This window comes from Chiloscyllium punctatum, chromosome 26 (assembly GCF_047496795.1).
Source record: "Chiloscyllium punctatum isolate Juve2018m chromosome 26, sChiPun1.3, whole genome shotgun sequence".
NCBI lineage: Eukaryota > Metazoa > Chordata > Chondrichthyes > Orectolobiformes > Hemiscylliidae > Chiloscyllium > Chiloscyllium punctatum.
This window is the reverse complement of record NC_092764.1, coordinates 57,666,881-57,692,817: the sequence shown is the minus strand read 5'-3', so window position 1 is coordinate 57,692,817 and position 25,937 is coordinate 57,666,881. Positions and strand designations below refer to the sequence as shown.

Here is a 25,937-nt window from a genome sequence, read left to right as displayed (position 1 = left end):
ATGAATTTTCTCACCGTTTAGAAAATAGTCCATGCTTGTATTCTTTTCTCCAAAGTGCAAGACCTCGCATTTGCTCACATTGAATTTCATCTGCCATTTTCTGGACCACTCTCCTAAATTGTCTAAATCTTTCTGCAGCCTCCCCACCTCCTCAGTACTACCTGCCTGTCCACCTAATTTCGTATAATCAGCAAACTTTGCCAGAATGTCCCCAGTCCCTTCATCCAGATCATTAACATATAAAGTGAAAAGCTGCCATTCTGATAAAGAACCTTTTATCCCAACTCTCTGCCTTCTGTCAGATAGCCAATCCATGCCAGTAGCTCACCTCGACCACCATGGGCCCTCACCTTATTCAGCAGCCTGCAGTGAGACACTTTACCAAAAGCCTTTTGGAAGTCTAGATAGATAACATCCACTGGGTTTCCCTTGTCTAACTTACTTATTACCTCTTCAAAGAATTCTAATAGGTTTATCAGACATGACCTCCCCTTAATAAATCCATGCTGACATGTTCTAATCCGACCCTGCATGAAGCAAAATACTATGGTGCTGGGAATCTAAAATAAAAAGAGAAATGGCTGGAGAAACTCTGGTAGCATCAATGGAAAGAGATAAACAGAGTTAACCTTTCGAGTCCGATATGACTCTTCAGGAGAAGAAGATGCTCTGAAGAAGAATCATACTGGACTTGAAATAATAACTGTTCCTCTCTCCACAAACGCTGCCAGACCTGCTGAGTTTCTCCAGCATTTTCTCTTTTTATTATATTTCAATGTAAAAGGTACAGGTGTAATTTTTTTTCTCTGCTGGAGAAGGCCAAACAGGACAAACTTCTAGTCTTCAGATCAATTCTTCTGGGAGTCAGATTTCACTTGAAGTCTTTTCACTTAATGTCCCGATTCTCTGGAACACAATGCCAACTTTAAGTGAGGTCAACATGTGTAATCACTGGTGAAATAACAGAATCATCTGGACTTTGTTTCTAGAAGATGCGAGTAAATTAATTAATTTAATCCAATTTACAATCAGTTGTCAATAAATTACATGTTACAAAAATGCTTGGTTTGAAAAGTGACCTCAGATTAGTTTTAAAGAGCCCTCATGTCTGACTGTGATAAACAAACAGCAGACTAGCAGTGAGTGCTCTTGCATCAGTTTTAACAGCAGGTTGTAGTGTATCAGTTCCTTACTTGCCTATTGGAAACATGGCATGAATGTGTAGCATGTACCCAGTTCTGAGTTTGGATTCTCTCCTGCTCTTCTTCTTGTTTGTCTTCATTGTGAATGCTGCTTAATTTAGTGTTGCTTCCACAAACCCATTGACCACCTTCAGCTTGCAGTTTCTCTATGATCACCATCCTCCAATCAGCTTACATTGCTGCCTGTTCTCCAGGAAGAACTCAATTTTCTACATCCTTCTCGACAGGACCTCTGAAGTGTAGAATCATACACAATAGAAGGAGACCATTTAGAGTCATACAGTCATACAACAAGGAATCAGACTGTTCAGTCCAACCAGTCCATTCAGAACCTAATCCCAAACTAAACTGGTCCCACCTGCCTACTCCTGGTCCATATCCCTCCAAAGCTTTCCTATTCATGTACTTATCCAAATGACGTTTAAACATTGCAACTGAATCCACATCCACCACTTCCTCAGTAAGGCCATTCCATATGTGAACTACCCTGTATAAAAGGTTTACCTCTCATGTCTTTTTTTAAATTTCTCACCTCTGACTGTAAAGATGTGCCCCCTAGTCTTGAAATCACCATCCTAGGTAGAACGTTGGCTCAGTGGTTAGGACCGCTGCCTCACAGCACCAGAGACCTGGTTTCGATTCCTGCCTTGGGCAACTGTTTGTGTGGAGTCTGCACATTCTCCCTGGGTTTGCTCCAATTTCCTCCCACAATCCAAAGATGTGCGTGTCAGGTGAATAGGCCATGCTAAATTGCCTATTGTTAGATGGAATGGGTCTGGGTGGGTTACTCTCTGGAGGGTCGGTGTGGACTTGTTGGGCCAAATGGCCTGTTTCCATACTGCAGGGAATTAATCTAATCCCAGGAAAAAGACAACTGCCATTAATCCTATCCATACCCTTCACTGTTTTATAAACTTCTATAATAACATCTCTTAACCTCCTAGGCTCCAGTGAAAAAGTCTCAGCCTACCCAGCCGTTCTTTGTAATTCATACCTTCCATATCTGGCAATATCTGGGTAAATCTCTTCTGAACCCTCTCCAATTTAATGATACCTTCCAATAACTTGGCAACCAGAATGGGACACAGTATTCCAGAAGAAGTCTCACCAATGTTCTGTACAACCTCCATATTAATTGTAGCATACTTCTGGGGAATCCTGGTCTAAACATAATTGCAAGTTAAAGCTGAAAATATGTTGCTGGAAAAGCGCAGCAGGTCAGATAGCAAGCAAGGAACAGGAGAATCGACGTTGTGGGCATGAGCCCTTCTTCAGAAATGAGGAAGGTGTGCCAAGCAGGCTAAGATAAAAGGTAGGGAGGAGGGACTTGGGGGATGGACGTTGGAAATGCGATAGGTGGAAGGAGGTAACGGTGAGGGTGATAGGCCGGAGTGGAGGTGGGGGCGGAGAGGTCAAGAAGAAGATTGCAGGTTAGGAAGGTGGTGCTGAGTTCGAGGGTTGGGCCTGAGACAAGGTGGGGGGAGGAGAAATGAGAAAACTGGAGAAATCTGAGTCCATCCCTTGTGGTTGGAGGGTTCCTCAGCAGAAGATGAGGCGCTCTTCCTCCAGCCGTCGTGTTGCTATGGTCTGGCGATGGAGGAGTCCAAGGACCTGCATGTCCTTGGTGGAGTGGGAGGGGGAGTTGAAGCGTTGAACCATGGGGTGGTTGGGTTGGTTGGTCTGGGAGACCAAATTGCAAGTTAGCATGGTTCTTGTCCAACTTCATGAAGGACAGCCCCCCTGCCAGCTTTGCATACATGTCCTCGATCCAAAGGATTGGGTATTTATCCAACTGTGATTAAAATCCCCACAAAGGCAAATTGACACATCAGGCTTCAAAATCAGTTTGACGAGTGCCCATTCCTCAAACTGATGATTCCTTCACTTTCCAGCTTTCTGATTTCTGCCTCTACATTTTCACATAAGGCAAATGGCACTGGGCGAGCCTTGCAGAAACGTGGCATTGCTATGTGGTCAACATGCAAGGTGACCCTGGCTCCTTTGATATTCCTTGGATTTTCCTGAAAGACTTCCGGGTATTTAATCAGAACTTCACTCAGGAAGCCATTTCCTAATTTAAAAGCGTTGAGCCAGTTTCAGTGAATCTTTCTTAACCAATTTCACCCCAGTAAGCTTGTGCCTGAGCCTTTTCCTACAATCAATGGTAATTGAACCAGCAGGTTCGCATAAAAGATCAGAACTGACATTGTACCCTTAATCTGTAAAGGTTTTTTGGTTCAGGTTCTCAGTCTAGCTGAGGTCCTGCACAAACTTAAAGGTTGGAATCCAGAGGAAATTTTGTTCAAGACTGGTTCCATGATCACAAACGGCTGTGCCAATATCAGCCCCCGTTAGAACCGAATGACCATTTAACCAGACATTTATCTTGATTAGTATTGATTTTGATGTCGCTGTGCAACTTGACTATTCTAAATCAGATATAGGTGGACTTTCCAGGCTATGAACCCTCCTGGATACGGTCCTAAGAGTTATTTTACTCAATTTAGGCCTGGTAGGAGTCTTTTGCTGTGTCAGGTCTGCATACGGGCAACTACAATGTCTGGCCAGCCCAGAACCTAAAGAAACTTTTAACTGTTTAGCCGAGGTGTAGCTTTGTTTTGGGGTTTTGCTGTGGGCACTTCAAATGTACCTCTAATCAGGATATGTCCAGGGTGAGCTGAAGCAATTGCCTGCACTCAAATGGTCGCTTCTATTGGAATACCCTGCAACTGATATGCTCCACTTGCCACATTTTCCAAAGATAAAGCCAGTTGTAGTGGCTGGTTGAAGTCCAGTTGGACTTCAGCTAGTAGGCATTTTTGCATAGTTATATCATTGATTCCACATACCATGCAGTCTCTAAGCATCTCATTATGGGTTTAACCAAAGTCACAGACTTCTGCCAGTCATTTAAACCTAGTCAAAAATCTCAATTCCCCTGGTTCTCAAATTGCCAAGTAAAAATGATAGCATCTCACAATTAGAAGTGGCTTAAGGTAGCAATATTCCTTAACTATGCCCATCAATTCTTGAAAGGTTTTAGTATCTGGTGCCTCAGGAAAAATTAGGCACCTCAAGACAGAAAAAGCTACAGCTTCAATTAATCATTTTTTTTTAGCTGCCAAAAAGTCATTTGCTTGGAAAAAATAACAAGTTTGCCATATACTGGGCCCAGCACTCGACAGCAGGATCAATTGAGTCAAGTTCATCAAACAAAGGCATGTTGTAAAAATGCTTACCATAACTTAAAGATAGTTGTTGCCAGCACGTTTCTTCAGGATCGTGCTTTATTCTCATCACCACTAAAATAACTTCACAAAGACCAGCATCCTGTCACCAAGTCACCCTTTATTTAGACATGAACATTCCTTCACTTTAGTATTGCCTTATTCAGAGTCAGGTACCAGAATATCAGTACCTCTGACACTCACCATTTATATGCTAGCCAGAGCTCCCTGACTGAACCAGATTAATAGCCCTAGTCAGGGAACTTATATTGTATGAGGTCCAGCAGGCTGACCTCTTTATAATCACAACATCCTCAGCAGGAATTCCCAGGTTCATAACTCCATTACTTCTCTTGACTCTTTATTGCCAATGATGCCTTTGTGGGGCATCAGCAGAAAGACATTCTTCATCAAAACAGTAATACATAGGACAAAATCCCAAAGAAAGTAATTGTGTCAACAAATCTGAAATAATTCACCCACTATGCCTGTGCTGACTCTTTGAAAGAACTAGTCCCGTGTCCTTACTCTTTCTCCCTATTCTTGCATGAGTTACCTTTTCAATTGTTTGTCTAAAAGTTACCATTGAACCTCTCTGCTGCAGCCTTTCTGGAAGATCATCATAACCTGCTACCTCTCCCTTTCTCTGCCGATATCCTTCATTCTATGCCCGCTGGGCCTGAGCTTTCTGCAAGTGGAAACAGTGTCTCCATAACTATTAACATAAATCACCTTCTCTCTCTGTAAAAGCTGCCGCTGTGGCAGTCAGTCTAGAGCGCCCCAAACTGCGACACTTTGTGTAGGAGCGACAGGGAGAGTCACCAGATCATTGAAACAAGGATGTTATCATCTTTAATCCTAGCCTGACCACACTGTCGGCTGTTTAATACATGGCCTGTTAGGTGGATAAATAAGGAGGCACACAGCAACATTTTGAGGAAAAGCATGGGTAGTTGCAGCAGTGTTCTGGTTAGTGCTTAGCTCTTTCAACTTGACTTTTAAAAAAAGGCTCATTATCACAGTGGGGTGTGTAGGAAGTGACTGCATGCAAACTAGCTACCACATTTCCTATACTCCCCCAGTGATTACACTTTGAAAAGTAATTCACTGGCTGAGGCCCTGAAAGGTGTGAGATAAAGGTAACACTTTTTATTTAATGCCTTTAAAAGGGGCAGGCGATCAATCACAGTTCCTCACAGATATTCTTCAAGAGAGAAAACAGAGGCAAGAAGACAATGTCTTCACCTTTGAAGTGAGCATCATCTGTTTAAATGTTTCTGGGCTGGCCAGATGTTGGTAACTGGTTTCAGGTCTGACCCTGATTTTTAAAGTCAGCACAGCCTGCCCTGGACTGTGCTGTCGCAGGTTTGCTCACTGCGCGTTTACATGCAGCAAGCAACAGAAAATGCTGCAAACATGCAATGGTCAGGCAGCGCCCATGGGGAGATGTCGAGATACTAGTGTCTCTGGAGGACAGGCTGGGAGATGGGGAAAGCTGGGAAAATGGCAGCAAAGGCACCAGAGGGGGCACCCCTGCATCTTCCCATGGCCACAGGATGCTGTGAAAGGTGAGTGGCTGAAGAATTATCAAAGAATCCCTATGGTGTGGAAGCAGGCTATTCTGTCCATTGAGTCCATACCGACACTCAGAAGAGCATCCTACCCCGCTACCATATCCCTGTAACTCTGCATTTCCTATGGCTAATCTACATTACCTACACACCCCTGGTCAATTTAGCATAGCTAGTCTACTTAATCTTCCCATCTTTGGATTGTAGGAGGAAACTGGAGCACACGGAGGAAACCCACACAGACACGGGATGAATGTGCAGACTCCACACAGTATACCCGAGGCCGGAATCAAACTCAAGTCCCTAGCACTGGAAGGCAGCAGTGCTAATCACTGAGCTTTTGTGCTGCACCACAGATACCTCCCAGCCCTCCAGGTACCTGGAGGTGTCCTCTCAGTGACTTCCTACTAGGGTCTTCCTTGTTGGATGCTTTATTCCCTATAGGGACCCCTAGTGACATCCACCCCAGCCCCTGCACTCTTGTCTTGTTTCTTAAGTGTTCACCCTCCCAACAGCAAAACCTGCCTGAATGGCATGCACATCCATTGGTACTGGCACTCCCATTGGCATTGGTACTTGAAGACAGTTTCTTTCCAACTCTGCAAGGATGTATCTATTGGTGGCAATGCCAAGGCAGCCAACCTGCTCATCCATCCTTGGGACCAGTTGCTGAGAGACAGAAAGAGAGAGCTCATCATCAGTAATGAGGGAGTGGCCCCAGTGTCTGCCTCTGGTAAAGCCCCCTCTGTGGTTGCCTCAGCCACCCGTGCAGACTTCACTCCCAGCCATGGTGGTAAAATTCCCTCCAGAATTAATGTGACAGTTCAGCCCTGGGTTTTCCAGGGTCACTATAGTTATAACAACCAGAGGTTCAGTTTTACTCATTTTACATTGAGCTTCACTTATTTTCCACTTCATTGGTGATTCATTCTCATCAACCAAATGGACCACCTGAGTCAGAACAAATGGAGGATATTATTAATACGCATGAATAGAAGACGTGCAGGATGTCAGCTGAGGTTTAATCAAGGCATTTGGAGATTTTTCTGCAACTAGTTTGAAGATTGATAAATAGAGAGGGGGTGGGGAACTATACACAGTGAAGAGCTGTGCGAGTTGCCTGTGATTTTCTCTTTCTCTGCCTCATGGTCACACACCAGGTCAGAGCAGCTGGCAGAATGTTGCCTCTCTGCAACCAGATGAGACAACCAGATGATGCCACTACCGTTTGATCACATCAATAAAGCCACATTTTCACAGTTCCTCCAAATCCATCCTTATTTCAAACTGTACTGATTCACAGTAAAAGTTCATAGTGTAACTGTTTCTGCTGTGAGCATGGGATTACACAGACTAACTGTGAAAATTGCTGCATCTGGAGCAGAAATCATTTTAATCCTTATATAGGACAGTTTGAGCCCACGAGGCAAATGTTAGTTCATGGAGAAAGAAGGCCTAAGGCCAGTGCTATTATTCCTGCTAATATAATAATAAAGTTGTGCAAAATTTATAATCATGTCGTTCTGAAATTATGTTGTTAAATGGACAGAAACATTTAAATTCCCTGTTCACATATCATCGTTCTCTCCAGGCCATTCCAGTGATATCAGCCCGGGTCACGCAGAAGTGTTTCGGGTTCCAGGGACCCTCCCCTATTTGATTGTGTGCATCAGGAAGGGGAAGGAAAATATTAGGTTAAAACACAGAGACAATCTGAAGTCATTTGATCAATTCTAGGACACTGAAATACACAGCAACCCTCTTTCCCCAGCCTCTGATATGTTCTTACAGAAGTTTGGCTGTTGTGTATTAATTCACCATGTCCGAACCCCATTGGCCTCAGTGGCACCAATTACTTATGTTCAAACATTATTTGAGATGACTACTGTATTCTTCTTTTCTTGCAGATGGGAGCACTTTGACAAGAAGTACCTGAGCCAACTACTGATGCGCAAGTCCGCCTATAGGATTAAGGATGATATTTGGGACCTATACCAGAAGCTCAATGTCCGTGATGCTATCAGCTTTGCTGATCAGGTACTGGTTGCCATTGTCTTCTTATGAGAGATATCTGCATCTGAACCAGAAAAGACTGAGAGTCTGGGTTAAATCTCACCCTGAGCAAGATGCAGGATTGATTTGGGAACGGGATAATGATACAGAATTTACAACAAGCATTTAAGCCATTTGGTTATAATTGATTTACGATAGCCATTGATGCTCCACATGATCCTCCTTCCAGTCTTCAGTTTATTTTCCACTTGTGTTTATCTATCCTGTTCTTAAATACATTTCTAATTTTCATCATAAACCCTCCCTGTGTTAGCATGGTCTACATTCTAACCACTTTCAGGGTAGAAAATAATCTTCCAGAACAATCTGGGACTGCATGCTGGCACTTTACCTATTTGAAGCATTGGAATGGTTGGGTCCTTGGCTAAAATGTAAAGGAAAGGAAGCCTGGTTCAGTGACCTTCATGATGCATTGTGACCATGCAGCATCCTCTATCCTCACAGGGGCTCTGCTATACCGGCCACATTCAATCATGATTCTGCCACCTTCCCAGAGGGCTTTACTTTTTGTTCAACATGACTGGGGATTCAAAGGAAAAGCCTTATGGAATGTCCTTGCAAAACACTTAGTTCAAAGTTAACAAGGGACGGGCAACAAATATTACATACATCCAACGATATTACATCCCGTAAAAGAATAAACAAGAATAATTGAAGTTCGAGCTGTGTGGTTATGGCAGGCATGGAACTGCTAAATCTGTCTTTTCACTGATCCCATCAGATTATATACACAGAAAGAGGGCTCAATCATTTGACCCACTGGCCTGCTCCACCTTCAATAAGATCACGACCCAATGATAGCCTTAATTCCATTTTGCCTGCATAGCCCTTGACTCTTGTAGATCAGAATTGTGTCTAACACAGCCTTGAATATATTCAATGACCCAGCCATGACTGCACTCTAAGAAAGAGAATCACAAAGAGTAATGAACCTCTAAGAGAGGATTTCTCCTCTCTTCTTAACTGGGAGATGCTTTACTTAAAAATTTTGCCCCCGGTTGGAAGCATCATGTCAGCATCTACTCTTGTCCACCCCCATCAGAAACTTCTACAGTCCTCAGCCAAATTGAGAGAACTGCACCCCTCAAAGGAATAGGAGTTTTGCAACATGAAAATCGATAATAAAGATGCAGGCAAAGCGACATGATGACCAAAGGAAGTTCAACTTGCAAACCAAAAGATTTGAATCGATGCTGAGGGTTTTGCCACAAAATGCAGCGTTCTGTAAAATGGAGGGAGAAGATCCTGCTCTCCTCATTCCTGATGAAGGGCTCTTGCCCGAAACGTCGATTTGTAAATTTGCCCCAATTGGAATGAGTGCCCGGCATTTTTTGTTAATTCATTCCTGGGATGAGGGCCTCACTGACTAGACCAGCCATTTTTGACCATCCCTAATTGCCCAGAGGGCAGTTAAGAGTCAACCACATTGTTGTGGGTCTGGAGTCACATGTAGTCCAGACCCGGTAAGAATGGCAGATTCCTTCCCTGAAGGACATTAGTCAACCAGATGAGTTTTTGCTGACAATCAAAAATGGATTCATGGTCATCATTAGACTCTTAATTCCAGTCTTTTAAAAAAAAATTGAATTCAAATTCCACCATCTGCTGTGGTGGGATTCAAACCCAGGTCCCAGGAATGTTACCTGGGTCTCAGGATTAACAGTCCAGCAATAATACCACTAGGTTATCACCTGCCCCACAGAAGATGAATCTACAAATTTCAAGGTCATAACAGTTTTGTGAATTTGCCCCGGCTGGAAGAACTGCCTAAATACATCTCCATAGATGATGCAAAGGGGTGAAATTTACCTTTAGTGCTGGCATTAAACCAGCAATAGCAGATTAATCACTTTGTAGATGGTATATGGCAGCTATCTGCTCAGCTACTTTCCGATTTCCAGTTCTCCCCCCTCTCTTGCCCTTCAGTGCTCTCACATGAAATGGCTGGTATCCCTTGGAGTTCAATACAAAACGTCGATTTTCCTGCTCCTTGGATGATGCCTGAACTGCTGAGCTTTTCCAGCACCACTCTAATCCAGAATCCCTTGGAGTTCACCTGCTCATTGAGCAGGACATTCACAGGAAAGGAAAGCCACGCCAGCTGATTCAGGTCCCCCCAAGGTCAGCTATAAATGATAGCATCCATCTTCATAAATCAGCAAAGATAAGCCATTGAACACTTTGCTGCTCATCCAGCCCAGAAGCACAGGCAAGGACCTGTGGAGAGCCAGCCAGAATTTGACATTTCTTGCAATGGACACAAGAGGGAGACATTCACTACAGGCAGAGGCCCATGGACCAAGAGAGATTAAAATTGATACATAAACCCTGTCATTGTATAAACACTTGCAAATTAATAAAGAAGACATCTGTTGTACTGTTTTTTCAATGATTCATGAGCTATCCTAGCCCAATTTGTTTAATATGTTCTATTTGATCTTTAATGTAAGTCTTATGTAAAAATATGGTTGATGAGAAATGAGGGCTTAACCGGTCAAGTGAAAGTGAATTGTGGTTTTAACAATAATTGCGTGTCACTAATAATCCAAGGGAACTCTTCCTTCTGCTGATGTCCTGGAAGGGGTTTGTGTGAATGAAATGTGAGTGAGTCTCAGGAAAAACTACCAGTTCTTGTGAAGAAAACGCATGGTAATTATAAATAGATAGGATGAAAGGAACATGCTGCCAAGTGGAAACCTACTTGATTCAGAACCCAAATGTTCACCGGCAACATTGATCCAAAAGGACGATTAAATGACCTTCGGAAATATATTTGAAGTAGTCACATATGTGCCATTCATTCCTGTAGCCTCCTGCCTGTCTCTGAATTTGCTGAACAGACTATAGCCCAAGGCTGCAGTAACATGCTGATTACAGCCTGAACTACATCAATAGTGGCGCCTGTTGCAACATTTCCCACACTTATTGTACACACCTACTCTTTCATCTCAGTCCAGTGTATTGAGTTGTGTGTTTTATTCCTCATTTGTTATAGTCCTTTTTAAACTAGTTTCCAATTGATGATTTTCAACTTTCATCATTTACCAATCATATTACACAAATACTTTCTGCAAATAGGAGGGAGTGGGAACACCTTCAGGAAATAGGAATTGCTACAGATTACACATGTTGTAGATATGTTCTTTGGTCAGTTGCTCCCGCAAGCTGTCTGAACATCCTTTGTCTGATTGTGACACACACTGTCTTCATACCTGGTGATATAATGAGTGTCGTTGGGGGAGGGGTAGCTGCAACAATAGTACTCCTTGTGACTTGAAGCAGATGGTTATGTCTTTTGTCTGCAAACTTGAGTGATCTCTCCAAAGACAGCCTGAGATATAGACCGGTGAGACAAGATATTAGACCTACTGGATATCACATTAAAATGAACATTTGAAACAGTAGTTATGCCCAGTGGACACTTCAATCAATTTATGCAACTTATTAGTGCCCTTGTTAGGATATATCCTTTGACATATTGAGACACCAAGGGGAATCCACTAGCAACTGAAAGAACTCTGTCTCAAAGCAGGAATCAACAAAATCCTCAGAAGATACTGATTATTAAAGCATCTGCTAAAAATGCTATGTACAGACCATAACAAATCAACAGGTGCTTGAACTTACAAGAGCAGAAAGAACTCTTAAAAAAGTGACAACCAGACAAAAAAAAGTCAGTACTTGTGCCATTTGATCAGAGCTGAAAAGCCGCACAGAACTCCTCTAGAGGCCAAAGTGGGGGCGGGGGTCAGGCTGCAGGAATACGGGTCGACTGAGACATATTGGGTGATGGAGGTCATAAGAGCAGTTGTAGAAGAACTACAGTGGATGTGTGAGGAAGATATATAACAGACAAACCATGTTGTATCACGGTAGCAGATCCTCTGGCAGCAGGAGCAGCAGCATTCAATATTTATGAATTGATGTGAAATGCTTCAGTTACAAGTTCACTTAAACATCAGATTTGTGACTGTGCTCTTATTACATTTACATCATGACAAGTATGTGTGCAAAGTGAAGCATTTACAACAGCGAGAGGCAGCGACTATTTCTCATAGCCGCTTGCAAGTTGATCTCTATCTTGCTGGTGGTGGCATGAACTCACTTTGTTTGAATGCTATGACAATCGAGGGCCAAAGTCCATTATTATCACAGGTGTGTGTTGCTGCAGTATCCATAGTTTCCAACATTCACTGCTTGTCTTAACTGATTTAAGAGTAGATCGCATATCACTGCACACACCCACAGTCTGAGGCCTTTCTGAGTTCACACACAGAACATTCTGTTGCCTTTGAATTGCAAGCTGCTACTCAAGCATTGTAAGTTGGTCAGATGGCAAAGAAAGGCAGTTAGAAAGAGAATGCATGCCCAGGCAATCAGTGTGTTCAAACAAGTGACATTGGTTTGGTTGAGATAAGAGGCTGGTTTGTTATACACAGACTTAAGGTTTACAGTGTGTCCTGTTTGTACACCAAGTCGACATTTCCTTTTCCAAATCTATAAGTGACCGTCTCATATTGTTCAATGGCGCCCACTCAGGAATAGGGTACATTTCACCCAGAAATGGGGAATCTTTTCACTGAGTGAGGGTTCTTTATGGATGACAGTTCCCAGTTTGGAATCTAATCAATTGCAAAATTATCGCAAACAAGTCACAAACAATTCAGTCCATGCCACCAGTTATATATACACAATTTTGCAGTGACCAAAGCTGGAGTATCTTGAAGTTCTAAACCATGGTCCAGCTGTAGACACGCTGGTTCAGGACAGACAGTGACTGTATTCCACACAGCTTATGTTCACAATGAAAGAGCCTGAGGACAAGAATCAGATTCTGCTGTGATTCTTATCATGGCTGCACAACAAGCGACCACTTTGGTAAGGGAAAGAGATTTTCTGGTGTTCTAGCATGCCATTGGAGAAAATGAAGAGACAAAAAAACTGCAGATGCTGGAATCCAAAATAGACAAACAGGAGGCTGGAAGAACACAGCAAGCCAGGCAGCATCAGGTGGAGAAGTTGACGTTTTGGGTGTAACCCTTCTTCAGGACTAATGGTTACATTGACTTCTCCACCTCCTGATGCTGCATGGCTTGCTGTGTTCTTCCAGCTTCCTGCCTGACTATATTGGAGAAAATGAAAGCAATTTCAAGATTGAACCAGGTATTGATGTTACAATGATGGTAAAGTAACAGCATCCATCATTGTTACTCTTCTGAAACTGACAGCAAGGTTTAGAGACCTCATGAGCACAGTTAAGCATAGAGGTCAGAACTTTCTGTTAGTGCTTTTGAATTCCCCACGAGAGGTAGTCAAATAGATAGGAATTTGTCCTTTTGCACTCTTGGTATCGCAATAAAAATCTTGAAAAAAAAGTTAATCTCGTTGAATAAGGTATAAATCATGGTGTATCATATATTCTTACTGTGCAGAAAAGGCCCTTTAGCCCATTGAGTCTGCACTGACATAACTACCACCAAAAGAGGGCTAATCTCAATTTCTTGCACTTGTCCCATATCCTTGCATGTTAATTCCATCTCACTGCCTCGCCCTCAGTAATCCCTATGGTTTACTATAGCAGTGGGAGGAACGACAGTGAGGGCCAGGGACCTGCTGGGAAGGTTAACTTAAATTATATAAACTTATCTGATGTATAGGCATGCTGAGCAGGAGCGGACACGGGATGCTGAGGAAGTGAGGTAATATATTTGGGCAGTTGCTTTACCTGAAACACTACTTAGGTAGCATCTCTTAGGTAGTACTTAGGTAGATCGATAAATTCTTGATGTCATAAGGAATTAAGGGCTACGGGGAGAATGCGGGTAAGTGGAGTTGAAATGCCCATCAGGCATGATTGAATGGCGGAGTGGACTCGATGGGCCGAATGGCCTTACTTCCACTCCTATGTCTTATGGTCTTATGATAAAATATCATTTTTATAATTACTATGGAACTACCTCACTGACATTGAATACTCATTGTATATTGCGACATAACAAATTTTGCCATTATGATGAAGAAACGTCACATATTTAAAGTTATTGTTTTTCAGTTTGTTTTTAAAGTTTATGATATTCCAATTTTTAATTTAATCCTATGGAAATATATTTTTCACTGTATTTAAAATTTGCAATTGAAAATGAGAATTTCAATGTTTATTACCTCCTGCTGTGCTGTCTGTGAGAATACTTCAAAGTGAATGGTTGCTGACTATCATTATCGCTGGATGTGTGGAGATCCCTTTTTCTTGGTGCCAGATTGAAATTGACATGGTGAAGGGTGACATCTGTGTCATCCAAAAGATTGCTTGGTCTTTGAGGGTAACCTTCTTCAAGGTCATCTGAGGCCAATATCTTTGCACCCAAGATTAGAATTAATGTTGCAGTGAAGACATTTTTAATGGTGAGTGCGCATGAACACATTATATATGTTAGGAAGGCTGACTGATCAAACAAACAAAGAGTGTGGTGCTGGAAAAGTACAGCGGGTCAGGCAGCATTTGAGGAGCAGGAGAATTGATGTTTCAGGCAAAAGCCCTTCATCAGGAATGGGGCTTATGAGCCAATGGGGTAGAGTGATAAATGGGAGAGGGGTGGGGCTGGGGGAAGGTAGCTGGGAATGCAGTAGGTAGAGGAAGGTGGAGTAATGGTGATAGATTGGAGAGGAGGGGGGGAGCAGATAGGTGGGAAGGAAGTTGGACAGGTAGGGAGGTCATGAGGGCAGTGCCAAGTTGGAAAGTTGGATCTGGGATAAGGTGGGGGGAGGTGAAATGAGGAAACTGGTGAAATCCACATTTATCCCATGTAGTTGGAGGGTCCCAAGGCTGAAGATGAGGCATTCTTCCTCCAGACGTCAGGCAGTTAGGATTTGGCGATGGAGGTAGCCCAGGACCTCCATGTCCGTGGCGGAGTGGGAGGGGGAGTTGAAGTGTTCGGCCATGGGGTGGTGGGTTGGTTGGTGCGAGTGTCCTGGAGATGTTCTCTGAAGCGTTCTGCAAGTAGGTGTTCTGTCTCCCCAATACAGAGGAGACCGCATTGGGAGCAATGGATCCAGTAAATGTGTGGAAGTGCAGGTAAAACTCGGATGAATGCGGAAGGTTTCTTTGGGGCCTTGGACAGAGGTGAGGATGGAGGTGTGGATGCAGGTTTTGCAATTCCTGCGATAGCAGGGGAACGTGCTGGGAGGGGATAGTGGGTTGGTGGAGGGTGTGGACCTGACAAGAGAGTCGTGGAGGAAATGGTCTTTACGGAATACAGATCGGGGTGGGGAGAGAAATATATCTCTGGTGGTGGGGGGTCTATTTGTAGTTGGTGGAAATGGCGGAGGATGATGTGATGTAAAGGGAGGCTTGTGGGGTGGAAGGTGAGGATGAGGGGGATTCTGTCCTTGTGGCTTGGAGGGGTGGGGTTCGAGGGTGGAGGTGTGGGAAGTGGAGGAGATGTGCTGGAGGGCATCATTAACCACGTGGGAGGGGAAATTGCGGTCTTTGAAGGAGGCGGTCATCTGGTGTGTTCTGTGGTGGAAGTGGTCCTCCTGGGAGCAGATGGGTGGAGGTGGAGGAATTAGGAATAAAGCCAATTTCCGTAAAGACAATTTCCTTCATGACTCTCTTGTCAGGCCCACGCCTCTCACCAACCCACCCTCCCTTCCCGGCATCTTACCCTGCCACTGCAGGAATTACAAAATCTGTGCTCACACCTCCCCCCTCACCTCTGTCCAAGGCCCCAGAAAACCTTTCAAATCCATCAGAATTTTACCTGCACTTCCACATGTTATTTACTGTATCCGTTGCTCCCGATGCGGTCTCCTGTATAGTGGGGAAACAGGACCGCCTACTTGTAGAATGCTTCGGAGGACATCTCTGGGACACCCACACCAACCAACCCCACCACCCCATGGCTAAACACTTCAACTCCCTCTCCCACTCCTCCAAGGACATGCAGGTCCTGGGCCTCCTCAATCACCAAACTGCAATCGCTGGACACCCGGAGGAAGAACACTTTATCTTCCGCCTTGGGACCTTCCAACCACATGGAAGCAATGTGGATTTCACCAGTTTCTTAATTTTCCCTCCCCCCACCTTATCCCAGATCCAACCTTCCAACTCGGCACTGCCCTCACGACCATCTTCCTTCCCACCTATCTGCTCCACCCTCCTACCTATCATCTTCCCCAGACCTCCATTTACCTATTGCACTCCCAGCTACCCTGCCCCCAGCCCCACTGCCCCTCCCATTTATCTGTCCACCCTCTTGGCTCACAAGCCACATTTGCCCGAAACATCAATTTTCCTGCTCCTCAGATGCTGCCTGACCTGCTGTGCTTTTCCAGCTCCACACTCTAGAAACTGATCTCCAGCATCTGCAGTTGTCACTTTCTCCTGACTTATGAAATACTAAACCATTAGTTGTTTGAACAGCAAGTCCCATTAGTGACTCGCTGGATGCTTGATCCATCAAGTGAAATCACATGTGTTTTATAAATCAGACATAAGGGAACTTAGACAGCTATTCAACAAATATTTATTTCCTGAAGCATTCTCTTACAAACCTGTTATGGTTTTGGTCTTTTGTTAAGGCTTTGAAACCTTATCTCATGGTTTTTACTGTTTGAAAGCCCATGACACACAAATGACCTTTAATACTCCACAGGTGGTGATGTCATTTGAGTGAAGTAATTCGGCTCCAATTTAATAATATCTACAATCTCCGAAAGCTCAATGGGAACTGTGTAGAAAAAGACTAGGAATAATCTGTTCCCTTTCTGAAAGCCAACACAACATTCAGTTTATAATTTTAAAAAAACACGTATTAGAACAGGCAAAACAAAAGGCATCAGCTGTTTACCTCAAAAGAAATCCCACCATTTGATATGCCTCTAATTGCAGTCTCATGCTGGTAGTGGGTTGAGTTCAGCTGCCAGAAACCCTCTCAAAATGACATTCTGAGAATCTGTATTGTTTCAAGGTCAGGCATGCAGCAAGTTAGCGATATACTTCACTGTTTATAATCACTGATGCAGTATTCAGCCTGATTATTTTGATGCTCTGTCAGCAATTCATCGCTTTTATTATCATCGCTTTTCTGTTGTACAGAAATTATATATTACAAATGGTGATCAGTGCCTGCACCCAAAACAACAACTTTGCCCTCAGTGTCCTGGCTGCTCAGCCTCCCTGTAAACCCTGAAGGTCTGATTTCTGTCTCATTTAGTGAGACAGACTATCAACCAATCCACCTGAGCACAGAAAGCCAGATTATCTGGCATTCTCAGAATAGCTATCAGGCAACTTGCTTTTTTTCCATTTCTACTCTCGACATGTTACACTTGGACTCAGGGATTATGTTCCTCCACTGTCCACCTACAATTACTGACTTTATACTTTCCAAAGCCAACTGGCACCTGCACTGGAACATTTCAGCAATACTTTTGATTTGCTGTGGGCTGCAGATTACCAGAGGTCCCTCCATCACCCCACTGTGGCAACAGGTCTGCCCAGTGTTACCATCATATCAATGGTGATAGGATGTCAGATTTAATTGTCCATTCAAGGAAGGATCTCTGTCAATCCTCTGCTACCTTCCTCACTGACTGGATCGTGATAGAGGTGGGAAGGTGGCAGAGTACCCACCATCATCCTCTAACCCAAAACCCAATTTAATACCTTCCTGCCTCCAAACAGCCCAAAGGGAAACCACCTAGTATCTACTCATGCCCCCCCCCCCCCCCCCCCCCCCCCGCCCAAGTCTCAGATTTGTCGGATTACCTGCTGAAATGGGTCATTGGGGCATTTTATATGGTACTACTTTTAAAAATTCTTTCATGGGATGAGGGCATCACTGGCTAGGGCAGCATTTATTGCTGATCCCTAACTTGGACAAAAAGGAACACTTAGAGAACTTGGACACAGTCCTTAGACTATTCATCAGAGCAGGCATATGCCTTGGAAGGGAAGAATGTATGTTGCAGGCACTCCAAATGGCCTTCTTGATCTACAGAGTCAATAAGACCAAGTTACCCTTTTGGAAGATAAAGTGAGGACGATCAAAGGTGCCAAGGCTCCCACGTCTGTACTGGAGCTTAGGTCTTTCCTTGGGCTGATGAATTATTATTCATAACCTGGCCCCCATCCTGGCACCTTTACATCAACTCCTAAAAAACTGTGAGCCTTGGAAATGGTCTTGTAGCCAAGCCATAGCTTTCAGGGAAGTGAAGAAACAGCTCTCATCCTCTCAGGTGGCGGTTGGTACACAGTGCTCCCAAGCGAGATCTGGTTTTGATATGCGATCCCTGCCTGTACGACATTGGGGTAGTATTAGCTCATAGGACAGGAATGCCCAATAGCTTATGCGTCCAGGATTTTGATTAATGCAGAGCATAAATGTGCCCAGGCAGGGGAGGAAGGTTTGGCAGTCATATTTGGAGTCAGGAAGTTCTACCAATATCTTTACAGATTTAAATTTGCAATAATAATGGACCTAAAATCTCTGCCAGGTCTACTTAAAGAGGACAAGACAATGTCACCCATTGTTCAGACTGAATTCAGCAGTGGCTTCTAATACTAAGTGTGTCTAATTACCATCCAAGAGGCCAAATCACAAATGCGGATGAATTGAGCCACCTCCTGCTGGCAGATATACCACCGGTGATACCGCCATAGGAAAAATTCTAAAATGAAGTTGTTGGCAATAAGTTACATCAGGATTGGATGCCAACATAGTCACGTTGGTGGGCAGTGCCCAGAGTGTCATCAATGACAAAACATTACTGCCAGCAGCTAGCCCACATTTGTGGGAATGGCCAGATAAACCCTGAACTCGGTTACTCGTTGACTATGCAGGTCCTTTAATGGGCTCAGTGTTCTTAGTCATTGTGGATCTCCACTCAAAGTGGCTGGATGTACATAGAGTTCATTCGCCAAACATAGCAACAACAATAGAAAAATCTTTTGTAATAGACAGACTCCCAGAAGTGTTGGTCACAGATAATGGGCCATCGTTTACCAGCAGGGAATTTCAGTATTTCCTAAAGTCAAATGGTATTTGACACATAAGGACAGTTTCATACCATCCATCATCCAATGGTCTAGCAGAAAGAGCAGTTCAACCTTTGAAGACAGGCTCAAAGAAATAGCCTACAGCTTAAGTAGGTACAAAACTGTCCCGGTTCCTATTTGATTTTAGGACCAACCTCTCCCCCCCCCCCCCCCAATTTATTTACAGGGATAGCTCCAGCAGAGATGCTAATGGGGAGAGGACACTGCACCAGGTTAAATTTGGACCTGGAGAGGGAGGGTAAAATGGCATCAGGAACACCAATGTCTGACACAAAACTCTGCTAAGCAAGAGGAACAGTTTACTTCAGAGGACGAAGTTTGATGTAGGAACCACAGGAATGGCCCTGCATGGGTAAGATTCATGACTGATGCATGGTCAGGTCCAGTAACATATAAAATTCGGGTAGGTCCAACAGGCATGTGGACCAAATGAAAGCTGCAAACGATGCAGAAGCAAAACTTGCGTCGTTCCTCAATAGCCTTTCTGACTGTTCTGGAACCCATGGATTCTCCCTGTTCATCAAGCGTTGAAAATACTTCGGAATCTGAGATGGCCAAGGCAAATGTCGCTGCCTCGATGCCCTTTGCTGCCTGAAGAAGAGAATGAATTTATTCGGATATGGTCCGGGTGCAAGAGGCAAGCTACTGTGCATTACAGTCTGCCCATATCACAGGCAGAGTTGGAGGAACTTGAACCGATGCTAAAATGTCCCAGGAGGAGCTACACAAAAAGGACTTGCCTATGTCTTCGGGTTCCAGGGGAGAGGGCTATAATGATTATAACAAGGTCAGCAAAGTGGACCTCACAGAATATGAGTTCCTCGACTGGGGCTTTTAATCTGGTCCAATCAAGGAACCCTGGCTAACAGTGTCAGACATCTTGTCACTCTGAGGACTGGCTCTGAGAGAGCTAGAGCGTCTTGGACTCTCTAAGTGTAAGTAAAGGGAGACTAGGTGACAGGATACACTGAAATTATTTCATGAAGGCTCTACTATCTTCAGAGGGTATGTTTGCACAGGTGGGGGAAGGCACAAGATGATAGTATTTTTCTCCTTCCTCCAGACTGGATCTCCTAACTCCCCATCCCTAACCATCCAATCCTCTTCCTCAGATGCTCGAATGCTCCCCCTACTGGATCCATTTGGGACTTTCACCGTGGGACTGCTTGTAGTTCTGGCAGTGCCCACTACTGAGCCCTTGGCACTGGTGATCAATCAGATGACTGGCAGCTCCATTATATCCATTCAAAACCAGTTTAGCATTATTGGCATAGGGCAGGTTTCTTATCAGCCTGTTGGCTTGCCACTGTCTTTCCAGGGGGAGTGGGAGTGAATGTCTACCCTATCATTTAATTCTCCCCCTGCTGCGGGACCTGAGCCTAGAGCTTCCAGTTTGGAGGTAGTTATATTGTGCAATAAGACCTCTATTAACGATCTAATTGAATGACAGAACAGAGTGGATGGGCTGAATGGCCCACTCCTATTCATAAGTTCTCATTACGCTATAAAACATGTGCAGGTGGTCTTACTTTAATATCAAAAATGTTTCATTTCCCTCCGCAGCCTCTTGGTTTTTATCCATTGTGCAAATGAAGTAATGCACCTCATTCATTCCCCATTGTGCTGCCTGTTGATCTCAGTTAGGTAACTACAGTCAAGCTCAACACCTTGAGTGAGGAGCAGAGGGGACAAGCAGACTCTCCAACTCTTGGTTGCTATCAGTGGTCTCTGGTATATGGGTTCAGGTTCCTCTGGGCTTTGATGCTGTTCTCTGGTGGTGTGTTTCCACATTCTGCCAACATGTACGGTCACTGTTCACACCTGGATAATGTGGGCTGTAATGCAGGAAGACAACCATTATACAAGGAAAGAAAATCACTTCATCAAATTTCATCCGCATTGCCAAGTTGCCTCCCCTATTGATAGTGAGCTCTTTTCTCAGCAAGCTGCCTTCTGGGAATCATTTTTGTGTTCCAAGTTTGTATGCCCTTCAGAAAGGCAGTGGGCCCCTCAATAAAGTGAAAAATAACATCTCAACTTTCATCAGATTTTAAAGCTTACTTCCTGTCACCATTCTGTCATTACCCCGAGCTCCAGTTAAAAGTGGACTTGAGAAAATTAACCAAGTATACTTGAGCAAAAACATTTTCATAGTGGTGTTAATTGGTCACCTCATTGATTTCCATTATATATCTTTTATATCTCATTTCCATTATATGTCTTATCTATTTTTTGCACTCTGCTACTTTACTACAGTGATCTGCTCTTGTTTCTGATTACTGGACAGTGAGTAGAAACAGGCTTTAATACTGCAGTTGATATTGTAGTCAAACATTAACCTGAAGACATCCAAGATGCTGATCAGGAGAAGGAACTCTGAATGATTTTAATCATACGTTTCTGTTCTTCATCACCCCCAAGGTGAAGCACCCAGGCTAGTTGTATAGATATTGCAGCAATTCACCATAGCATCTCCTGAACTCCACTGCTAAGAGGGACAAGGGCTGCAGGCACTCAGGAACACCACCATCTGCATATAATCTTCCAAGTCACATTATTATTCAGATTAATACTCTCCATTGATACTGGGTCAAAATTCGTAAGCTCCTTATACAGCATTGCGCATATTTAACACATAAATGTGCAGTTTAAGAAAGTGTCTCATATTCCACAAATACATTTAAAAAAAATTAAACCTGGATAAGATAAATTAACTCAGAACAGAGTGGAAATCACAATTTTAACTGACTGAGAACTCATTCACTTGCCCAAGATTAAAATAGTGGCCCCTATTTAGGACACAGTATTTAGCAGGACTCAACTATGTTAAACCATTGGAGCCATTAATTTGACCGACTACATTCAATTATAAACGTCTCAGTCATGGAGGATTGCAGTTGTCATCATCAGGTACATTTCAATAAACTGCAGATCTTACAAAAATTTTGAACTCATCACTGCACACGGAATTATGGTTCAGTGAAGCTCTTAAGTTTTTATCAACCAACTTTAAGGGTTGCCTGAGGGAAATTCTTCAATAGGAATTAAACAGATGCACTGATTAGTGCCAGAATACAAGCCTATTTCAGCATTCCCCATGTCAAAATACATTGCAATATTCCTTTCAGTGAAGCAGAGACATTGCCCAAATTTTATTCTGAAGTCTTCCATGTCAGGTGAATGTGTAATGTTTTTCTTTGAGCAATCTACTCTTTGGTGAACCTGGTCTGTTGTAGGGAAGCTATGTCAGTGCTCAGCCAATCATTTTCCACATTGATCATAACTGTTTTATGCACATTATTTGGCAACTGTAAATTGTCTATCTGTCTATGATTCTGAAGTTCCAGCCTGCCAGCTAAGAAGTTCGCATTTTTAAAAATTGTTTTGCTGAAAAACATTTTGTTGAAGTGCTCCTTTGGGATTGATCCTTGTTGTTTCTGCATTTCTGCTTCATTCCATCTGAATGGCTTTCTGTAGAGTAACATCTTCTGTGGACTGTTGTAAATTTGACAAAAACTCATCTGTAATTCCTGCCAGAATTCTGTCTGTTCTGAAGACTGTGTCTTTGTTGTGTGTTTTCTCATAAAATGAAATGCAGAAAGTACTGTTTTAGAAACCATGGTTCGAAAGCAAGAAATTTGATATTCATTGCAAACACTGGTACAGTTGTGGGTTACAGCAGTACTTGCAGATAGTCATAGAGATGTACAGCATGGAAACAGGCCCTTCAGTCCAACCCGTCCACGCAGACCAGATATCTCATCCCAATCTAGTCCCATCTGCCAGCACCCGGCCCATATCCCTCCAAACCCTTCCTATTCATATACCCATCCAAATGCCTTTAAATGTTGCAATTGTACCAGCCTCCACCACATCCTCTGGCAGCTCATTCCATACACGTACTACCCTCTGCGTGTAAAAGTTGTCCCTTAGGTCTCTTTTATATCTTTCCTCTCTTACCCTAAATCTATGGCCTCTAGTTCTGGACTCCCCGATCCCAGGGAAAAGACTTTGTCTATTTATCATATCCATGCCCCTCATAATTTTGTAAACCTCTATAAGGTCACTCCTCAGCCTCCGACACTCCAGGGAAAACAGCCCCGGCCTGTTCAGCCTCTCCCTATAGCTCAGATCCTCCAATCCTGGCAACGTCCTTGTATATCTTTTCTGAACCCTTTCAAGTTTCACAACATCTTTCCGATAGGAAGGAGACCAGAATTGCATGCAATATTCCAACAGTGGCCTAACCAATGTCCTGTATAGCCGCAACATGACCTCCCAACTCCTGTACTCAATACTCTGACCAATAAAGAAAAGCATACCAAACGCCTTCTTCACTATCCTATCTACCTGCGACTCCACTTTCAAGGAGCTATGAACCTGCACTCCAAGGTCTCTTTGTTCGGCAACACTCCCTAGGATCTTACCATTAAGTGTATAAGATCTGCTAAGATTTGCTTTCCCAAAATGCAGCACCTCGCATTTAGATATGAATTAAATTCCATCTGCCACTTCTCAGCCAATTGGCCCATCTGATCAAGATCTAGTTGTAATCTGAGGTAACCCTCTTCGCTGTCCACTACACCTCCAATTTTGGTGTCATCTGCAAACTTACTAACTGTACCTCTTATGCTCGCATCCAAATCATGTATGTAAATGACAAAAAGTAGAGGACCCAGCACCGATCCTTGTGGCACTCCACTGGTCACAGGCCTCCAGTCTGAAAAACAACCCTCCACCACCACCCTCTGTCTTCTACCTTTGAGCCAGTTCTGTATCCAAATGGCTAATTCTCCCTGTATTCCATGAGATCTAACCTTGCTAATCAGTCTCCCATGGGAAACCTTGTCGAACACCTTACTGAAGTCCATATAAATCATATCTACTGCTCTGCCCTCATCAATCTTCTTTGTTATTTCTTCAAAAAACTCAATCAAGTTTGTGAGACATGATTTCCCACACACAAAGCCATGTTGACTATCCCTAATTAGTCCTTGCCTTTTTTGTGCATCAATGAAGCTTTGTTTGACAACAAGAAGCTGATAGGTTTGTGGACGAGTGACCAGTTATTCATGACAAAGGCCTTTTGTCTGTCAACAACTATGTGATTATCAGCTTAGGGCTGGGAACAAGATAGAGAAAAGCCATCAGGGCTGCAGCAGCCAAGAGTTCTCTTTCCATTATCTGCAGTAGGCCACTTTAAAACTGGAGAAACCAGTTCATCTTTCCTTCAGCAGTTGCTGTCAGTAGTGATTTTTAATTAATAGATCAGAAACATTTTATTTGTGAACTAGCCACCCAATGCCTCTTGCAAATCAGTGAAAGCATCCAGAGAAGGACAACCGAGAAACAGCGTCCTGACCAGCACAAGAACAGAATCATCTCAATAGATTTTGTGATTAGGAAACAATGAACTGCTTTCTCAATGATGCCTCCAACCATAATCTGTGTTTTCTGTTGTGTGTATATGTGAGTGTGCGTATATGTGTGTGTGTGTGTGTCAGTTTTATACCTGTTTACATGCAGCTAGATTCTAATTACTTCAAATAAATAGCTTTTTTCTTAAGTTTGGAAACTTAGTCCATTGTTTCTATCAACCTGCATCTAAACATTAGGTAAAATGGGGAGTTTTGCTATTGTTTAAAAAGATCTTTAACTTTTGTAACAACTCCCAGGCTTGATTTCCAGCATGGAATCCCAGTGTGTCATGACACTCTTATTAATTCTGATTTGAAATCGCCATAGTCACATTTCTCACATAATCTCTAGATCTTACCAATAAATTAGTCTATGGATACCCTGAATGCTGAACTGCTCTACACAGTCTTGCTCTTTCAAAATTATTACTTCTGATGTTGAAATAATTATCAAAGACCTTAAGTACCTTTTCAAAAGTACCTATTGCTTCCTTTAACCCTTGGTGAACTGTAGTGACATCAGCTATATCTTTAATTGTGTGTAGAAACCTATTTACATGTTCAGCTTCTGATTTAGTTTCTAATTTGGAAGGTATTCCATTTCACAGAAATTGTTTTCTTCAAGATTTCTAATTCTGTGTTCTACTTGACCTATCTCTGAAATGAAGTCTTCCTGACAATGATATTTCTGATGCCATGTTATCCTAATATGATTTTATATTTAGCTTTTTCAGCAACTTTATGTCACACTGTAGTTCTGCTGCTCTTTGTGCCTGCATTGAAAGCGTTTCCTGCATTTTGCAGCTAAAATGGAGGATTTCAATTTGTCGTATCTAAAAGTAATGATTTTGCACATCATCAAATTCCAGTGCTTGTGATTTTAATAGCAATTCTCGCTTTGATTACTATTTTGCTGAATGATTTCCACTCCTTGCTGTTTAGGTAAGCAATTTCTATTTTTATCAGGAGTCTGAAGAAGGATCTCTCTTGTTTATTTTTCTATGGCCTGAATAGGGTCTCCCAAACTCTCATTAAATCAGGTTTTCTTAGACTTATAATCTGCTTAATGCTATTGCTTTATTCGATAGTTTTATGATGACTCAGATTATGGTCATTTATGGTCATTCACATAGCAACATAGAAGATAGGAGCGGGAGTAGGCCATTTGACTCCTCGGGCTTGCTCTCCCATTCAGTATGAACATGGCTAATCATGGAGATCAATATTGTAATCCCACCCTCCCACCATATCCCTTGATCCCTTTAGCCACAAGAGCTAGGTCTACCTCCTTCTTGAAAACAAATATTTTTTGGCCTCAACCACTTTCTGTCACAGTGAATTCCATAGGCTCACCACTCTCTGGATGAAGAAATTTGTCCTCATCTCAGTCC

At 43.1% G+C, this 25,937-nt stretch overlaps 1 protein-coding gene across 2 annotated transcripts in view; it reads left to right on the top strand.

The window, feature by feature from the left end:
- slc9a5 (solute carrier family 9 member A5) overlaps positions 1-25,937 on the top strand; it is a 279,958-nt gene that overhangs the window by 201,893 nt on the left and 52,128 nt on the right. For both annotated transcript variants that reach the window (XM_072547483.1, XM_072547485.1), the window contains exon 10: positions 7,908-8,037. In XM_072547483.1, coding sequence (XP_072403584.1) covers positions 7,908-8,037 — 130 coding nt within the window. The remainder of the gene's footprint in view (positions 1-7,907; positions 8,038-25,937) is intronic.